The following is a 16,587-nucleotide window of genomic DNA, read 5'->3' as shown; positions in this document are numbered from 1 at the left end:
GGAGGGGAGGGGAGGGGAGGGGAGGGGAGGGGAGGGGAGGGGAGGGGAGGGGAGGGGAGGGGACTGGGGTGCACAATGTGAAACTCACCAAGAATCAATAAAAAGTTTTAAAAATATGTATACAGCCACAGGTAACGACGATGTGGGGCAGGGTACCAGCAATCTTCTGGTTGGTTTGTTTTAAATCTGGGTACCGGTTATATGATTACACGGGGGAGTCATTTATGAAGATTCTTTTGGCTTCCTGCTTGTGTCTAATTTCCTGCTCGCGCATCATGCTTTAACAGGGTCTTATTTGTTTTTATTGATACACTATTGTTTTTGTGTATAGGTGGGGGTTTGTTTTTGTTTTTGTGCGTGGGAATCCTCCTCTGTGCACATGGCGTCAGAGGTCGGTATCACTGGCCAGGTGTCTCCGAGCGCCCACACCCTGCTGGCCCAACCCGGGTCTCTGCACTAGTTGCTCAGAGATGAGGCAGGCTAAGAGGCTGCTGTCTATTCACCCTCAGCCCAGCCTTTTCCCTGGGTGCTGGGTAACTGAACCGGGGTCCTCAGGCTTGCCCTGCAACTGAGCCATTCCCCCAGACCCTAAGTTTAGGTTGTTCTTCCTTTTTTTTTTTTTTTTAAATATTTATTATTGTATGTGTGTGGTGCATAAGTCAGCATACGAGTGCCACCGTAGGTATGTGGGCGTCGAGGACAATTTTAATGACTTGATTCTCTCCTTCCACTTTTATACGGGGTTCCAGGGACCAAACCAGGCTGCTTCTCTAAGCCACCCGGGCAGTTTTAGGTTTGGAGGATACGGTCTCACTCTATAGTTCAGGCTGTCTTAAACTTGTGATCCTTTCGCCTCACGGCCTCTCAGGTGTCGGGATTTCAGGCGCGTGCCCTCATGCTCTGGGGATTCAGTCAGATATTAAAGAAAAAAGATCGCCATAGTTTATGGCTGATTATAACGGTATTGCTTAAGGGAGAAAGCGTAGAACCCACCTCAATACACTTGGCTCATGAGATCCTGCCTCCCTGTTAAATCAATGAAATTACTTCCACCCTTTTTCTCTTGCCTTAATAATCCTGGTGAAACGCACAGACGCTGGTTGTGCCTGGAAGGGGATCTGGAGGTTCACGGGTGCACACTCTGGATTGGCTTTCTCCGTAACGGTCCGCCCCCAAGAACGCCGGTGGGTGTCATGTGATCGCCGAGTCAGCTGACCTAGGTCGAGCCGGAATAAGCCCTGGATTCGTTCTCTTGACATCATGGTGAGGAATTAGGGGAGATACGAAGCTGGGTGTTGAGCGAGAAAGGGGTTCGGTGGCTCTAGGAGCACAAGGAGAGAATATTCAGCGGCGCCTGCGTGCTGCGGCGGACGGCCGAGTCCGCAGGCGCAGCCGCGCTGCCCCGAGTTCGTACCTCTGGGCCACGAGGCCCCACCTCCCGGAACCCGAATTCTCGGATTCCCCCACGGCCCCCAGAGGCTCCCGCGGGAGCCCACTTCCCCAGCTGTCGGGTGACCAAGACGAGAGCGTGCTTAGGACCGGTTAGGAAGCCTCTCCGCGCTTTCCAGAGCCAGGGGTGGTTTTTGGATTGGATTGAGCTTTCTGACTCATGCACCCATTCATTCAGCAGATACGTGTTGAGTCTCCAGCCCCTGTAGGCTTTGGGATTTCGACTGCAAGGGGCGGGGGGTGGGGGATGGGGGGTGGATCAAAACAAGAAGATGCGACTCTGTGAAGGGTAGTTTGTGTTACCCGGTTGGGAAGCAGGGACAGCGGAAGGGTGTCCTCAGGAGACAGTTGTGCAGCCTCTGAAAGGAGCCAGGCCCCCTGAGAGCGCACATCTTGTCTCACTAGAGCTTGGCGAAGATCAGGTCAGACAGGCAAAGACCAAATCTTGCTGGGACTTGGAGCCCCATTACCTAAATAATGAGCATTCCCTCTGGCTGCCCAAAGTGCTTTGTTAACGAGGAGATTCTGGGAAGTAGGAGCTGGTGCTGTAGCTCATTGGTAGACATGCCCAAAGCTCTGAGTTTGGGCCCCAGCACTGCCAGCAACAAGGCCCCCGAAACCTAAGACCAGAGAGCCCAGCAAGGATGAAGGTAGGGGTGAGGCTGGGGTGGCTGGCGCATGGTGGACACTTGGGAAGAACTGCCACCAGTCGATGTCTGTGGAGGAGATAGGGTAAAAATCAGAAAGGGGGCAGGGACTAGTGTGGGCAGGGAGAGTGCTCCAGACAGATCGGCGGTAGGGAGGACAGGTGACCGGAGACTTGCTCATTTCTGCCACCCGGCGGCTCTCCCTGCAGCCTGACTTCCTACCTTACTCTTCTCTTGCAGAGGTTCCGGTTCTGTGGCGATCTGGACTGTCCTGACTGGGTCCTAGCAGAGATCAGCACACTGGCCAAGATTGTTGAGTGCACTGGCTTACTTAGGGTTGGGAGGAGACAGAGGGTTGGGGTTCGGCGTGGAGGGAGGAGGTTGAGATTGGGAGCTTGGGGCAAGGTGGTGAAGGAGTCCCCCTAAAGATGGTGGGGCCTCCCTGCCATGTGGCCTTGATCACGTGGCTGGCCCTCCTTCAGCCAAGCCCACCACCACCCCCAGCAATGTGGGGAAGGTGGGTGAGTCTGGCTGAAACGGGGACATCCTTTCCAGTCCTCTGTGAAGCTGCGGCTGCTGTGTAGCCAGGTGCTAAAGGAGCTTCTGGGGCAGGGGATTGATGTGAGTACCAGAGCCAACATTCCACTGTCTAATACCCTCGTGAGCCTCTGAGAAGTCTGTCCTCCCAACCCCTTGGATGTCCCCTGTCTTCTCTCCAGCACCAGCCTATTCCTTACCACAGGATCAGGGGCACGGGCTGGTGATGAGGCTCTGGCACCCCCTTAGGACCTCCTTTCCCCACAGTATGAGAAGATCCTGAAGCTCACTGCTGATGCGAAGTTTGGTGAGTGACCTGGACCAGGAACCCCAGTCTTCCTTGTTCCTCCTGCCTCGTTGGAGAACACATACTGACAGCTCTGTCCCTGCCTTCCACCACCACCTGCTGGTCCCTCAGCAGTGCCCAGGATTCAAGAAACCGGGGGCCCAAAGCTGGAAGAGAACAGGGTAGGGAGGTGGTTGGGGCCACAGGGCCAGCCCCTGCCTCACCTATGGCTCTCTAGAGTCTGGAGATGTGAAGGCCACAGTTGCAGTGCTGAGCTTCATCCTCTCCAGTGCAGCCAAGCACAGCGTGGACAGCGATTCCTTGTCCAGCGAACTACAGCAGCTGGGGCTGCCCAGAGGTACACAGTGGGCACAGGCAGGTGGCGACCTGTGGGTAGGGGCTCCTGGATCTGGAGTGGGGGGGAAGGGCAGGTACACCAAGGCTTTGTTGACCCTGAGATGTACCCAGTCCTCTGCGGGTCCCGGATCCTGAGACCCACCCCTTAGGACCAGTGCCAGTCTCCCCTGCCACCTCAGCTCCCCTCAGAGCTCAATCTGCCTGCAGAGCACGCCACCAGCCTGTGCCGCTGTTATGAGGAGAAACAGAGCCCCCTACAGGAGCATCTTCGGGCCTGCAGCCTTCGTGGTGAGTAGGCTGGCCAGCCTGGGCTGTTCTCTAGAAGGTCCATGCACAAGCGGAATGCCGTTGCTCCAGGGGCAGCCTTAACTACAGTTACACACAGCAGTTCAGACCTGGCCAAGGATCTCATGACTATAGCCTGAGTTTCTCCGAGGCTCATGGTAGATATTCTTGTACCTGCCCTACAATAGACCTGGGTTAGAGGGCAAGAGATTTGTAGGCCACACAGCCCTGAAGGGTTACAGGCTGAGCCCCGTTGTGGACTGAGGTGGAGAACTTCCTGGCTTGCCTGGTTGATAGCTGCCTAACTTCTTGCCTGCAGTGAACAGGCTGGCCAGCGTGGGCTGGCGGGTGGACTACACTCTGAGCTCCAGCCTGCTACGTTCTGTGGAAGAGCCCATGGTACACCTGCAGCTACAGGTGGTGCCTGCTCCGGGTGCCCTGGCCCAGCCTGTGTCCATGTCCCTCTCAGCAGATAAGTTCCAGGTTCTGCTGGCAGGTGAGGTTGGACCTGCAGAGGTTGGGGCCTCTCCTGGGTCAGGCCAGACTGGCCTCAGACTTGCTTGTGCTCCTAACCACTCCCCATGCACCCCCTTGTCCCCTGCAGAACTGAAGCAGGCTCAGACCCTGATGACTGCTTTGGCCTGAGGGAGAAGGTGTGCCTAGCCTCTGTGGAACTGCCCTGCCTGCACTGAGTTGCTCCCCTCCACACTCCTCTTCCAAGGGTGGCCCTGGCCTCTCGGGTCTCTGGCTGCCTGCTTCCTGCCTAGGGCTCCTGGGGATCTTCCCCTGAATTGCCTTCTTTTGAAAGAAAATACTTGTTAACCATTTTTACAGGCAAAAAGAATAAACGAGTGTACAGCAGTGTGTATGAGCCTTGTTTTCTGTTGTTGTTGTTGTTGCTGCTTGCTTGCTATTGTTGTTGTGTGAGACAGGAGTCCTGAGGCCAAGCTGGACTCCAAATTGGTATCTGCCTGAGGTCGATCTTAAACCTTTAATCCTCCTGCCTCTACTTCTTGAGTTCTGAGATTACAGTCATGCCCCATTGCCTTAGCTAGGGTTTCATTGCTGTGAGGAGACACTGTGACCATGACAACTCTTATAAAGGAAAACTTTTAATTGAGGCTGGCTTATAGTTCCCAAGGGTTAGTCCATTATCATAGCAGAAAGCATGGCAGTGTGCAGGCAGACGTCGTGCTAAGGGAGCCGAGACGTCTACATCTTGATGCAGAGGCAGCAGCAGGAGCCTGTCACACTAGGCATAGTCTAGTGTGCATATGAGACCTCAAAGCCTGCCCCATAATGACACACTTCCTCCAGCAAGGCCACACCTACTCAACAGCGCCATGCCTTGAGCCAAGCATTCAAACACATGAGTCTGTGGGGCCAAACCTATTCCAAACACCACAACCACCTTGCCTGACTTACATGGTGCTGGGAACAAACCCAGGACTTGATGCAGGTCAGGCAAGCTCTTTACCAACTGAGCTACATCCCCAGCCCAAGAGAGGCCAGGTGACCTTCTGACCTCCCTGTCCATCACTTCTCAGCAAGGGGACTGAGGACCAGAATGAACAGTGTGTCTGTAGATAGGCAAGTTGGGGTGCTACCTCTGTCTTGTAATCCTCCTGGCCCTCCCCTTTCTGTGCAGTCCTTGTCTTCAGGCTTGCAGCAAGCGCGTGACACTGATGCCAGAGCCTAGAGTAAAGAAAGCTTTTCCTTGCTGTCATTGCCAGGAAGAGGAGTCCAGGCCAGAGTGCCTCATTAGCAAGAGGTTGGGTACTGCAAACTAAATATCTGCATTTCCACACACATTCTGAAGTTGCATCTAGGGGACCACGTGAAGGTGCAGAGAGTTGGTGGCTGCTTACAAGCCAGGAACCTCCTCAGAGAGACCTGAACCTGCCTGCACCTGGATGTTTGGCCTCTTGAACTACAGAATTGAGGAATGTGTCTATTGAACTACAGAATTGAGGAATGTGTCTATTCAGTCAGGTGTTTCGTTGTAGCAACCTAAACTCTAAACTAAGACCCATAGTCTCCCAAAGTGGGAATAGGCTAGCCAGTGCTCCTTGGAAAAAAAAGAAGGCTCACTACTACTAGGTCAGAGCCTGGAGCATCTCGAAATGTGAGGAAGCGGTGAGAAGCCAACCAATCTCACTACTCAAAGAGATAATTTGAGTATCAGAATAAGCTAACACTGAGGCAGGAGGTTCTGCCCCAACCTGTGACCCTAATGAGCCTGACTCAGCCTGGCTATAGAGTGAGACATTGTCTTTCAAAGGGGGAAAGGGGAGCTGGAGAAATGACTCAGTGGTTAAGGCTAACTAACTGTGCTTCCAAAGGTCCTAAGTTCAGTTCCCAGCACCCACATGGTGGCCCATAATGGGATTCGATGGTCTCTTCCTGCATGCAGGCGCTATATGCAGACAGAGCACTCATATACATAAAAATACAGAAGTAGATCTTTTTTTAAAAGGGGGGGAGAAATCCCATGAAAAGTTCTCAGATGTGTCTAGAGCTTGTCCCCCGACAGCACCCCTCCTGTGTCACACGGGGTCCTGGGTGCTTTTGCTCTTGGGACAGTGCATTGGAATGTTGTTATTCGTTTGTCCCTTTGATCAGCCTAAGATGTTTGGGGAGTACTTAGGGAACTCACTAAGTAGCATTTGCCCAGAATGGCTTCAGCCTCCAGCACTGAGAAGAAAAAGCGAGGGGGTGGTGGTTTCCAATTCAACATCTCTGTGGCCTTTTAGCCAACCAAGTAGCTCACATTCCTAATCTTAGTACTTGAGAGGCTGATAGGAGGCTAGCCATGAGTTTGAGGTTAGCCTGAGCTACATGGTGAATCCAAGGCTAGCTTGCACAACTTCAAACAAACAGACTGTTCTCTTAATTTTTTTTAAAGGCTGGTGATAATAGCTCAGGGATAGTTTGTCCAGCATTTCATGAGGCCCTAGGTTCAATCTTCACTACAAATAAGCAAAAATCATTGAGTATAGTGGATGCTTTTATGTCTTTAAAAACTCAGGTATGTTATATAAACATGCTTTTGTTTTAATCCCAGACGTAGGATATGGGGCTGCTTTTTAGTTTGTCCATAGCTGTTAACTATAATCATGCCAGCTGCAAATAGCTTAATTCTGGGGACTCTGAGAGGGGCAAGGACAGCTGCTGCTCTCCCCGCTGCTGTGTTTGCTATTGCTGGTTTGCTGGTCTCCAGAATGGCTGGACTTTCCCCAAGTAACTACGTCTCTTAACAGCAGGAAGTAGTTAAAGAAAACTAACTATGCCTTCTCTCCTCCCATTGACCTTCTTTCTCTCCTACCTAGTATTGGGGGTTTGGAAGGTATTAGGATAGATAAGGGTTAGAAGGGAGATAGTGGTATAAGGACCCCATTAAAATAGCTAAAATAAAGATGCCTGGGCTGGAGAGATGGCACAGTGGTTAAGAGCACTATCTGCTCTTCCTAGAGGCCCTGAGTTCAATTCCCAGCAACGACATGGTGGCTCACAACCATGTATACTGGGATCTGATGCCCTCTTCTGGCAGGCAGGTGTACATGCAGATAAGGCCCTCACACATAAAAAATAAGTAAATCTTTTTTAAAACGACCCCTACAGTTGATTGTGGCAAATTATCAAGAGTTTGAAACCTTTGGATGAAATGTTGATTAGGGGTCCTGTGAGACAGTTCAGTGAGTCACCTGCCCCCGAGCTTGGCAACCTGAGTTTAATCCCTAAGGAAGAATGGACTCCAGAAAACTGTCCGCTGACCTACACAGATGTATGCACTCCAGGGCATGTGAACCCCCACCCCTGTAGTAGAAGTTATGGTGTCTTAAAAACTCAGTTATGTTATATAAACATGTTTTTGTCTTAATTCCAGGTGTAGACTATGGGGCTGCTTTAGATTGTCTACAGCAGCAGACTATTTACCTTGTGTGGGGTCGGAGAAGGGTGTGATCTTTGCCAGCTGCTGATAGTTCAATTCTGAAGACTCTGGAGAGGGAAAAAAATGCCAGAGCCTGGAGAGAGACAGGGGTCCTCAGAGAAAGAGAAAGAAGGCTGATGCAGACCCCTACTGCTCCTGGTTGCTGTTGGTGCAGTTTGATGGGAAGTCAGAGGTATCCTGAAACGAAGATTGCACTTGCTCCAAGGATCCTAACCAACAGGAAGTAGCTAAAGAGAACTGCTCCCCCCTCCCCCCCACTAACCTTTTTCTCCCACCTGGTATTGGGGTGATGGAAGGGATTGGGGTGTAGAAGGGAGAAAGATACAAAATACCACAATAAAATAAAATAGTTAAAGACGCCAACACTCTCCCACACGGTAAAAAGCAATTTCAAAAAGTTATACTGGGAAGCCAGGCATTGGTGGCACCCACCTTCAGTCTCAGCACTCAGAAGAGAGAGACAAGTGGATCCCTGAGTTCAAAGCCAGCCTTGTCTACATACTGAGGAGAGCCAGGGCTAACACAGAGAAACCTTGTCTTGAAAAACCAAAAACTGAAAGAAAAAAAAAAAAGTTAGGTCCATACCATCAAGCCCAGCACTCCTGAAAGAGGCAGGTGAATCTCTGTGAGTTCAAAGAGAGTCTGGTCTACAGAGCCAGTTCCAGGAAAGCCAGGGCTACATAATGAAACCCTCTCTTAAAAAAATAAAAATAAAAAATTTAAATGTTGATGTGAACATGGATATTTGCATGGTGCTGAAAAACAATCACTCATATATCCAGATGTCCTGCAGGTGCTAACTGTGTAAACAAAGAGAATATTTGGCTTTCAAGAGGAATGAGCTACTGAGTATAACAGCACGAGCAAATCTGCTGATAAAATATACTCCCTAAATTGTGATAAGAACAGTTAACATGGGACAAGATGGCTCAGGGATAATGGCATTTGCCTTTTGGCCCTGGAAACCCATGTTTAAATAGACAGACAGATAGAGTGAGCAGGATGTAGTAGCCCCGTATGTGGGTGCTGTAAACCAAACTTGGTCACGATCTTTTGTCATGGCAAGAGAAAGAGAACTAAAACCACTGTGCTTGGCTTGGGTGTGAGAAGAGCCGTGAGTGCTTTTAACCACTGAGCTATCTCTCTAGCCCTGACATACATGCCACATGTTTTAAAAATCTATGTATCCACAGATGGACATTGAGATGGTTTCCTCTTTGTGGCTGAGAGAATGCTTTCATGAACATTATCACCTGAGTGTGGAGAGCAGCTGTATAAAGGTGCAGCACACACCTTTAATCCCAGCAGAGGCAGGTGGATCTCTGTGAGTTTGAGGCCAGCCTGGTCTATACAGCAAGTTTCAGGTTGGCTAGAGCTATATAGTGAGACTCTGCTTGGGGGGGGAAGGGGGAGAAGAGGAAGAAGAAGAAAGAAAGAAAAGAAAAAGAAATGAAACAAAATGCAAAAACCTCTCAAACTTAAGGGCTTGGAAAGATGGGGAGCTGGCTCGGGAGATAAGAGCATTTTCTGCTCTGTCAGAGGACTGGACTGGTTCTGGTTCCTACCACCCACAGTGAACCACAATCATTTATAGTTCCAGGGATCTGGTGCCTTCTTCTGGCCTCAGAGTGCACCTCAGACAGGCACAAGGAGCACATACACACATGTAGGCAAACATAGAAGATAAAATCTAAATCTTTAAAAAAAAACATACTCAAGCCAGGTGTAAGTGATCGTCTAGGTTACTTTCCTATTTCTTCAACAAAACACTATGACCAAGGCACCTTAATAGAACAGTTTGTTGGGGCTTACAGTTTCAGAGAGTGAGTTCACGACCATTATGGCCAGGTGCATGCCATCTGGAAGGTAGGCATGGCACTGGACAGCAGCTGAGAACTTACATGTTGAGACACAAGAAGGAGGCAGAGAGAGAGAGTGTTCACTGGGGATGGTTTGGGCTTTTGAAACCTCAAAACCCACCCCAAATGACACAACTTCTATAACAAGGCCACACCTCCCAATTTTTCCAGAACAGTTCCTCCAAGTGGGGACCAAATATTCAAAAACATAAAGTTCTCATTCAAAGCACCACAGTGGCCCACACCCATTATAACCCCAATTCTTACTGGGGAGGCATCGGAAAGAAGATTAGAGGAAGCTGGGGGCCGGTTTGAGGTCCAGGCCAATCAGGAATACGAAGCAAGACCCTCTCTTTAATCTTCCTCACCCAAAAATAAAACTGATAAGTAAATAAATGGATAATTGGAGAGCGAGAAAAAGATATAGTATGGAGAAGGGTAAATCAGGCCTGTGGGTCATGCCAGGTAAATACAAAGCGCCCAGCCGGAGCTTTCCTTCTCCCTCTATACTTCTTAATCCTTCTACTTCCACCCCCAGCTCAGGCCTAACAACAATTCTCTCTCCTCTTGTCCTCACCTACCCCACCCCCAAGCGCCCACCCCTGGCCACAGACACACAGGACAACTTCCTCAAGTTCTGTTCCTGCACTTTGAATTGGTCCGTTGTGCCTGGCAAGAAGGTCTACACTTCTTGTGCCTGAGGCTGTGGCAGTCAGACCAAGCTTTTGTGCCTACCTAACTCCTGACTCGACCTATGGCTGCCACAGACAGAAGCCCGTGTCCTTGCCGGATGCGCTTGCCACTCGGTAGGCGGTGCTGATGTTGTTTATATGCTATGGCTGACTGCACTGACGGCCATTTGGGGTCCCCAGGGACTGTTTGTCGTGCACCTGTGTCTTGCACAGAGCTGCAGGTGGCTCTACACAGTGCTGTTTCCGGCCTGCGGGTGTCAACTCTGGCCAGGCTAACTGGTGGCTTCAACTGCAGACACAGCTGCGATTCCCGGCACCATTCTGACCGCGGCTCCGCTCTCCGTAAGACGGGCTCTCTTGCCACCTCCCGGCGACGCGACGGCTCCAGAGCTAGCTCGACAGCCGGGGTTTCCGTGAGTAAGGAACTCCAGTCCAGACTGCGCCGCCTTCCCGAGGAACTACACTTCCCAGCGGGTGCCGGAGCGACTGTGTCATCTCTCTGCGTTCCCTGAGGTTCCGCACGCGCTAGGATTAACCCCTTAGTGGCTGCAGCCTGAAGTTGAGCAGCCGGCTCAGGTATCCAGCTTGGATGGGGGCCATACAGATCTTCAATGGAGCTGAGGATCCAAAGGATCTGGGAGCCTGGGGGAGGAGGCAGGAAACCCAAGATTTTAGTGGGGGAAGGGAGGGTTTGTGCCATAGAAAGCCCCGCCTCCTCGCAAAACTAGGGCTCTAAAGGTTTGAACCGAACCCAGTTTGGTGTCAAGCCTGAAAGGGGTCTGTCTGTTTTACGTAAACCGTGCCTTCCCGACACGTACCTTCTCCTCAGACCCGGCAAGTAGAAAAGCCGGGGTGAGGGCAAAGAACTAGAGCCCGGTCCTTCCTGGCACCCCCGCTATATCCACCCCACCCCATCCCTGGGGTCTGTGAGAACCGGGCTGTGCACAGACCAGCATTCCCGCCTAGTTTCCTGTCCTGGCTGGGAGGGAGCGGCTCTCTTCTGGCTGGGCGGTAATGGCAAGGCTGGGTGGTGGTGGCAGGCTAGATCAATCGCTGCTGGCCCAAAACGCATATGCGTTTCTATCTCCATTGATGTTAGACAGTTTCAGAGCCAGTCTAAGATGCGGTTGATGAATGATCAGAGCTTTGCCCCTGAGGTGCCAGCAGGTAGAGGCCAGAACAGATTGTGGGAACCTTTGAACTTTGGGAGCTCCTAAGTCAAGATATGGATAGGGGAGAAAGAAAGCCTTCTTCAAACTTCTGTGTGTCGGTGGAGGATAGTAGGGGCAGAGTCCTGGAGATGGGGAGGTACTGGTTTGTAGGTGGGTGGGAGAAGCCCGTGGAAAGAAAGCATTAGAGAGCAACTTCGGCTCCAGTACCCAGTACTTCGGAATGGCTGAAGGGGCTGTGATGAGGTCAGCATTTTCTTGCTCATCCTAGACTTTTCCTCTGTAAAACTTTGATAATTCCTACCTAACAAGACCTTTTGTCGCACACCTGTTCTCTTCCTACTCCAGGGCCCAGCCTGCTCCTTCAGAATGCCAGAGGGCCCGGAGCTGCACCTGGCCAGCCTCTTTGTGAATGAGATGTGTAAGGGGCTGGTGTTTGGCGGCTGTGTGGAGAAGTCCTCTGTCAGCCGAAACCCCGAGGTGCCTTTTGAGAGCACGGCCTACCACATCTCAGCTTTAGCCCGAGGCAAGGAGTTGCGCCTGACACTGAGCCCCCTGCCTGGGGCCCAGCCCCCTCAGAAGCCACTGTCCCTTGTGTTCCGCTTTGGTATGTCTGGATCCTTCCAGCTGGTGCCTGCAGATGCGCTGCCGCCCCACGCCCATCTACGTTTTTACACGGCCCCCCCTGGCCCCCAGCTGGCCCTTTGCTTCGTGGACATCCGCCGCTTTGGCCGCTGGGACTCTGGCGGTGAATGGCAGCCAGGCCGGGGGCCCTGTGTCTTGCTGGAGTATGAACGGTTCAGGTAGGACTGATATGTGGGGTACCAGGCCAATAAAAAACAGATGCTAGCCCTTACCAACCCTCCGTCCCTCATCTATTGAGATGGCATCTTGGCAGGCAAACCTGTGAGAGGGCAGCCCAAAGGAAGAGCAGCCAAAGGTCTGAGGACACAGAAACAGCATTAGAGCTGTGCTACAGCCCAGCACCCCACTTTCCTTCCTGGTGGCCCCAGGCCATCAAGGAAGGTAGCAGGCTTTCACAGCAATTAAGAAACAGGCCTGCACAGTGGGGAGAGGATAGCCTCTTGGCTGACTCGGGTTTTGGTAGTCACTCACATTCTCCCTGCTCCTGTCTATGTCCTGGAGTTTCCTCTGTGACTGTCCCTGTTATCAGTACTCAACTCTGAAGAGACAGTAAGAGTCTCTGCTCTGAGACAGGCCTTATAGGGTCCAGCAGTGGGCAAGGTGAGTGTGGTCCCTCCACCCTCCAGGAGGACCAGGAGACCTTTGGCCAAGGATGGGGAGCACATGAGGCTGGTCGTCTAGGGAAGTGATCTTCGTGCTGAGATCTGGCTGATGGAGACTGAGCCAGCTTTGTAAGCCATGTTGACAAGCACTGAAGGGTACAAGCTGGGGTGGACCTGGCACGTTTTCATTTTCCTTCCTGGAAAATGAGCCCTAGTCTTTGGTATCACAGAAACAGTTGGCTCCTGGCTTGCCTGTAGCCCTGGGTTATTTTTGCCTCATCGTTCCTGAAGTGTTGGAGGCCATAGGCTGCTTGCCTGCTGTTCTGTTGCATCTCTTGATAGACCTCCAAGGGGTTTTCCTAGTCCTCCAGCTGGGTACCTTTGGGGGAGGAGTCAGCACCACACAGAAGCGTCTCCTCTTTTTCAGTCTTAGAGCTCCTCCTCACACTCACTCATGCCTGCCACCCAGGAAGTCCTTCATACTTGGAGGGAGTGGGGACAAGTCGAGACACTATTTCATTCTATTCCAGGATGGCCTGGTATTTGCTACATACTCATGGCCGAAGGGTTACTGTCTCAGCCTTCCCAGTGTTGGGTCACACACCTTGCACACACACACACGTCAGCTAACTGTCATGCTAGCCTAGGTGACAAGGGTATGGGTAGACTCTGGTGTCTTTGCCTTAGCTCACCATGTGTGTGGAGGGGCTGTGAACCACATTAAGGGTCTTGCCAAGCCTAGAGGGGAAGTCCATTGCCTTCAGTGTGTGAGGCAGGTGAGTACCCTGAGCTGACACCTGAGCATGTGTGTGTGTGCGCAGGGTCTTACTGTGTAGCCCTGCCTGGCCTGGGATTAGCTATGTCAATAAGGCTGGCTCCAAAGTTGCCTCTCTCCTTCTGTCTCAGCCTCCCGTGTTGGGATTACAGGTGTGAATCACCATGCCTGGCTGAACATGTTTTTGATTCTTTAACAATAAACTTAATCCCACATTTTTCCCACTTAAGAAAGGAAAACAGAGGCACCAGCTGCCCAAGTAGTACTGAGACCAGAGGGAGCTAGGATGGTCTCTCCTTGCACTCAGGAAGAGACTTCCCAGTCCTTCTTCCCTATCCTAGGATGTGGGATGGGTCTCATGCACGTAGCCTGTGTCCCTCCAGGGAGAACGTACTTCGGAACCTGTCAGACAAAGCCTTTGACCGGCCCATCTGTGAGGCCTTGCTGGACCAGAGGTTCTTCAATGGCATTGGCAACTATCTGCGGGCAGAGATCTTGTACCGGTCAGCAGGCAGGCTGTGGGTACAGGGCTGCGGTGGGGCAAGGCTGACCACATCCACTGCTTAACCTGGGTCCTCCCCGATTCCAGGCTGAAGATCCCCCCTTTTGAGAAGGCCCGCACAGTTCTGGAGGCCCTGCAGCAGTGCCGGCTGGTAAGGACAGTATGCAAGCCCACGTGTGCTAGCTGTCATGCTAGCCTGGGTGACGAGGGCAGGGGGAGACACCATGTGTGTGGAGGGGCTTCGAGGGGAAGTCCATCGCCTTCAGGTGTGAGGCAGGGTGACTACCCTGGGTTCACACTTTACACCCACACCTCCTTCAGAGCCCAGAGCTGACCCTGAGCCAGAAGATTAAGGCCAAACTGCAGAACCCAGACCTGCTAGAACTGTGTCACTTGGTGCCCAAGGAAGTGGTTCAGCTGGGTAAGGCCTGGAGAGGGGAGGTGTGTATGGGCGGGAGAAGCGCAAGATGGCCCATGGTCTCTGCTTCAGCCTCTGTGAGATTCTGGGCAGCTGTCCTCTTGGCTTGAGGGATGGGAGTTTCCTAAACAGACCAGGTCTCTTGGCAAGTTTCTATATCCCACAGCCTCCTCTGCAGCAGGTGGGGCAAGGATTCACCACTTGCTGACGGAGAGGCTAGGACCCAGAGTGGAGAGACACCAGCCTAGTCACAGCAGAAGGAGGTGGTGTGGCCCAGCTCAGTCCATCAGCTTCTTTAGCTGAGGTCTGAGCCAGTTTGATCCAGGCTCCCTGTTCTGCCCATCCCACCTCTCCTCACCTCTGACTGGTCCCTCTGTCCCTCAGGGGGCAAAGGCTACGGGCCAGAGCGTGGAGAGGAGGATTTTGCTGCCTTTAGAGCCTGGCTGCGGTGCTATGGCATGCCAGGCATGAATTCTCTTCGAGACCGGCATGGCCGTACCATCTGGTTCCAGGTTTGAGTCCTACTCATATAAACAAATGGAGACCCCAAAGAAGCTGCTGGGGTAGAGATGACCTGAGCCTATGGAGGCCCACCAAGGGTCACATTGTTCCCAAGTGTCTAGTTCTCCAATGTGATGTCCTTCTCCTTTAAGCCCCAGGGTCCAAGCCAACAGAACAGCTCAAGACAGCTGGTGTGTGTATGTGAGTGTGTATGTGTGTGAGAGAGAGAGGCAGACAGAGACAGAGAGAGGGAGACAGAGACAGAGAGAGGGAGAGGATATGGCCTTGCCACTATAAGGAAAACTGTCCTTTCACCAGACCAGGTTGACTCCAGAATTGTCATCATTCCATTTTAGGGTGATCCCGGACCCTTGGCACCCAAAGGTAAGAAGCTCTTGATGTAAGAGACAAAGATCTGGAAGGACCCCATGGGCCTTGCACAGCCATCCTCCCATCCCTCTCCAACCTTGGAGTCACCCAGAATTAAGAGTCTAGGGAGGGGTTGAAGCCCGAGGGCTCTCTAACTCCAGTACAACATCCTACAGGGGATAGATCCCGAAAAAAGAAGTCACAGAAAACACAGCTGGGAGCTGAGGACAGAAAAGAGGTAGGACTGCCAGTCCCTGCCTCCTCTGCCCAGCTCCCCTCCTCAGGCCGGGCTCCTGGCAAGCTGTTTTCCTCTACCAGGGGAGTGCTGGAGCATGGAGAGAATGCCAGTAGTGGGTCCTAATGAACAAGCGAACTGTTAGAAACCTAGTAAGGACCATCTTCTCTATCCAGGACCTTCCACTTTCAAGCAAGTCCATTTCCAGGACTCAGAGGGCCAGGAAACACCCTCCTACGAGTATAGCTCAACAGCCTAACGGGATCAGCCTCCAACAAAACTCGGGAACCCCTACAGCCCTTGAGAAAGGAAAGAGAAGGGGGCGACAGGCAACCACAGGTGAACATTTTTTAACATCCCCATTGAGCTGGAAAGAGGGAGCCCACAGAATGGTTCTTTGGGGAGGATGGGAGGTGACAGAGGGTGACCAGAGAGGACACACAGTCCCTACCTCACCTGCTCTTCCCACAGGTCGCCGCAGACCCCGAAAGAGTAAGGCTGATACCTAATCCAGAGAGGCAGAGATCTTCAGCCTCATAGATAGAGGTCTCCTTGCTTGGTACTCGCTCTCCTGTTGCCTTGCTATGAATCTAGGGGCATGTCTGAATCCCTACACACAGTATTTGTAGGGCTGTATGCCCTAGGCCCTGTGATTTTTCCTGCACAACTGTTTCTTGAGACAGGGTCTCATACATCCTAGGCTGGCCTTGAGCTCATTATGTACCTGAATATGACATTAAACTCGTGATTGATCTTCCTGCCTTTATTCCCATAGTTGCTGAGTCTACAGGTGTGAGCCCCCACGCCCCGATAAATGATTTGTTACTGTTTGTTTTTTCAAGACAGGGTTTCTCTGTGTCCAGGATTTGGCTGTCCTGGAACTCGCTCTGTAGACCAGGCTAATGTAGAACTCACAGGGATCCACTTGCCTCTGCCTCCCAAGGACTGGGATTACATGTGCGCTCCACCATTGCCCGGTTTATGATACTTGTAAATGTACGATCACCTTTGACATTTTTTTAAGCACAAGTGAAACCATTAACAAACTAGTAAATGTGACCTTCTTGGCACTTCTGGGCCTGGCTACATAAGGTACGAAGGCAGACTGGAAAGGCATGCCACACGGCTCCAACTATTTATAAATGTAATTCCCTGCCCTCCACCCCCATATACTCAAGGCTCTGACTATTACAGGACAGTCTGCCTCTGCAGGGCCTAGGGTATAGGGGTTGGCAGCGTCCAGGCTTCCTGTTCGGCCCTAGCCTTAGCTGCTGACACAGGAGCAACTCTTTATCTCAAAGTGCCTT

General features: G+C 51.9%; 2 protein-coding genes across 8 annotated transcripts; both read left to right on the top strand.

The window, feature by feature from the left end:
- Nucleotides 1-1,158: 1,158 nt before the first annotated feature.
- Nucleotides 1,159-4,422, top strand: Commd4 (COMM domain containing 4). 4 transcript variants are annotated; one of them, XM_021633524.2, is made up of 8 exons: nt 1,159-1,263; nt 2,337-2,408; nt 2,652-2,717; nt 2,901-2,940; nt 3,158-3,277; nt 3,484-3,564; nt 3,881-4,057; nt 4,166-4,422. In XM_021633524.2, exons 1-8 carry the CDS (start codon nt 1,261-1,263, stop codon nt 4,204-4,206), a joined length of 600 nt encoding a protein of 199 aa, XP_021489199.1. In that variant the 5' UTR covers nt 1,159-1,260; the 3' UTR covers nt 4,207-4,422. The 4 variants fall into 4 exon arrangements, with proteins under 4 accessions (XP_021489199.1, XP_060230518.1, XP_060230506.1 ...); XM_060374523.1 differs by lacking the exon at nt 1,159-1,263 and adding an exon at nt 1,595-1,654; XM_060374535.1 differs by lacking the exon at nt 2,652-2,717.
- Nucleotides 4,423-9,245: 4,823 nt separating this feature from the next.
- Neil1 (nei like DNA glycosylase 1) lies at nt 9,246-16,046 on the top strand. Of its 4 annotated transcripts, none has more exons than XM_021633574.2 (10): nt 9,246-10,640; nt 11,582-12,036; nt 13,639-13,758; nt 13,845-13,908; nt 14,079-14,178; nt 14,560-14,687; nt 15,033-15,060; nt 15,222-15,283; nt 15,457-15,619; nt 15,752-16,046. In XM_021633574.2, exons 2-10 carry the CDS (start codon nt 11,603-11,605, stop codon nt 15,787-15,789), a joined length of 1,137 nt encoding a protein of 378 aa, XP_021489249.1. In that variant the 5' UTR covers nt 9,246-10,640; nt 11,582-11,602; the 3' UTR covers nt 15,790-16,046. The 4 variants fall into 4 exon arrangements, with proteins under 4 accessions (XP_021489249.1, XP_060230468.1, XP_060230485.1 ...); XM_060374485.1 differs by having other exon boundaries at nt 13,597-13,758; XM_060374502.1 differs by lacking the exon at nt 9,246-10,640 and adding an exon at nt 10,667-11,075 and having other exon boundaries at nt 13,597-13,758.
- The last annotated feature ends 541 nt before the right edge of the window (nt 16,047-16,587 follow it).

This window comes from Meriones unguiculatus, chromosome 1 (assembly GCF_030254825.1).
Source record: "Meriones unguiculatus strain TT.TT164.6M chromosome 1, Bangor_MerUng_6.1, whole genome shotgun sequence".
NCBI lineage: Eukaryota > Metazoa > Chordata > Mammalia > Rodentia > Muridae > Meriones > Meriones unguiculatus.
This window is presented reverse-complemented; position numbering and strand designations above follow the sequence as displayed.

What these genes read in the sequence shown, in the direction of transcription:
- Commd4 (XM_060374523.1), top strand. Translation starts at nt 1,610, where the DNA reads ATGCACCCATTCATTCAGCAGATACGTGTTGAGTCTCCAGCCCCT. An exon ending in TTCTGGGGCAGGGGATTGAT is followed by an intron (nt 2,718 to 2,900) that starts GTGAGTACCAGA and finishes CTTTCCCCACAG; the next exon opens with TATGAGAAGATCCTGAAGCT. An exon ending in TCGGGCCTGCAGCCTTCGTG is followed by an intron (nt 3,565 to 3,880) that starts GTGAGTAGGCTG and finishes TCTTGCCTGCAG; the next exon opens with TGAACAGGCTGGCCAGCGTG.
- Neil1 (XM_060374485.1), top strand. Translation starts at nt 11,603, where the DNA reads ATGCCAGAGGGCCCGGAGCTGCACCTGGCCAGCCTCTTTGTGAATGAG. An exon ending in CTGGAGTATGAACGGTTCAG is followed by an intron (nt 12,037 to 13,596) that starts GTAGGACTGATA and finishes TCCCTATCCTAG; the next exon opens with GATGTGGGATGGGTCTCATG. An exon ending in GGGGCGACAGGCAACCACAG is followed by an intron (nt 15,620 to 15,751) that starts GTGAACATTTTT and finishes CTCTTCCCACAG; the next exon opens with GTCGCCGCAGACCCCGAAAG.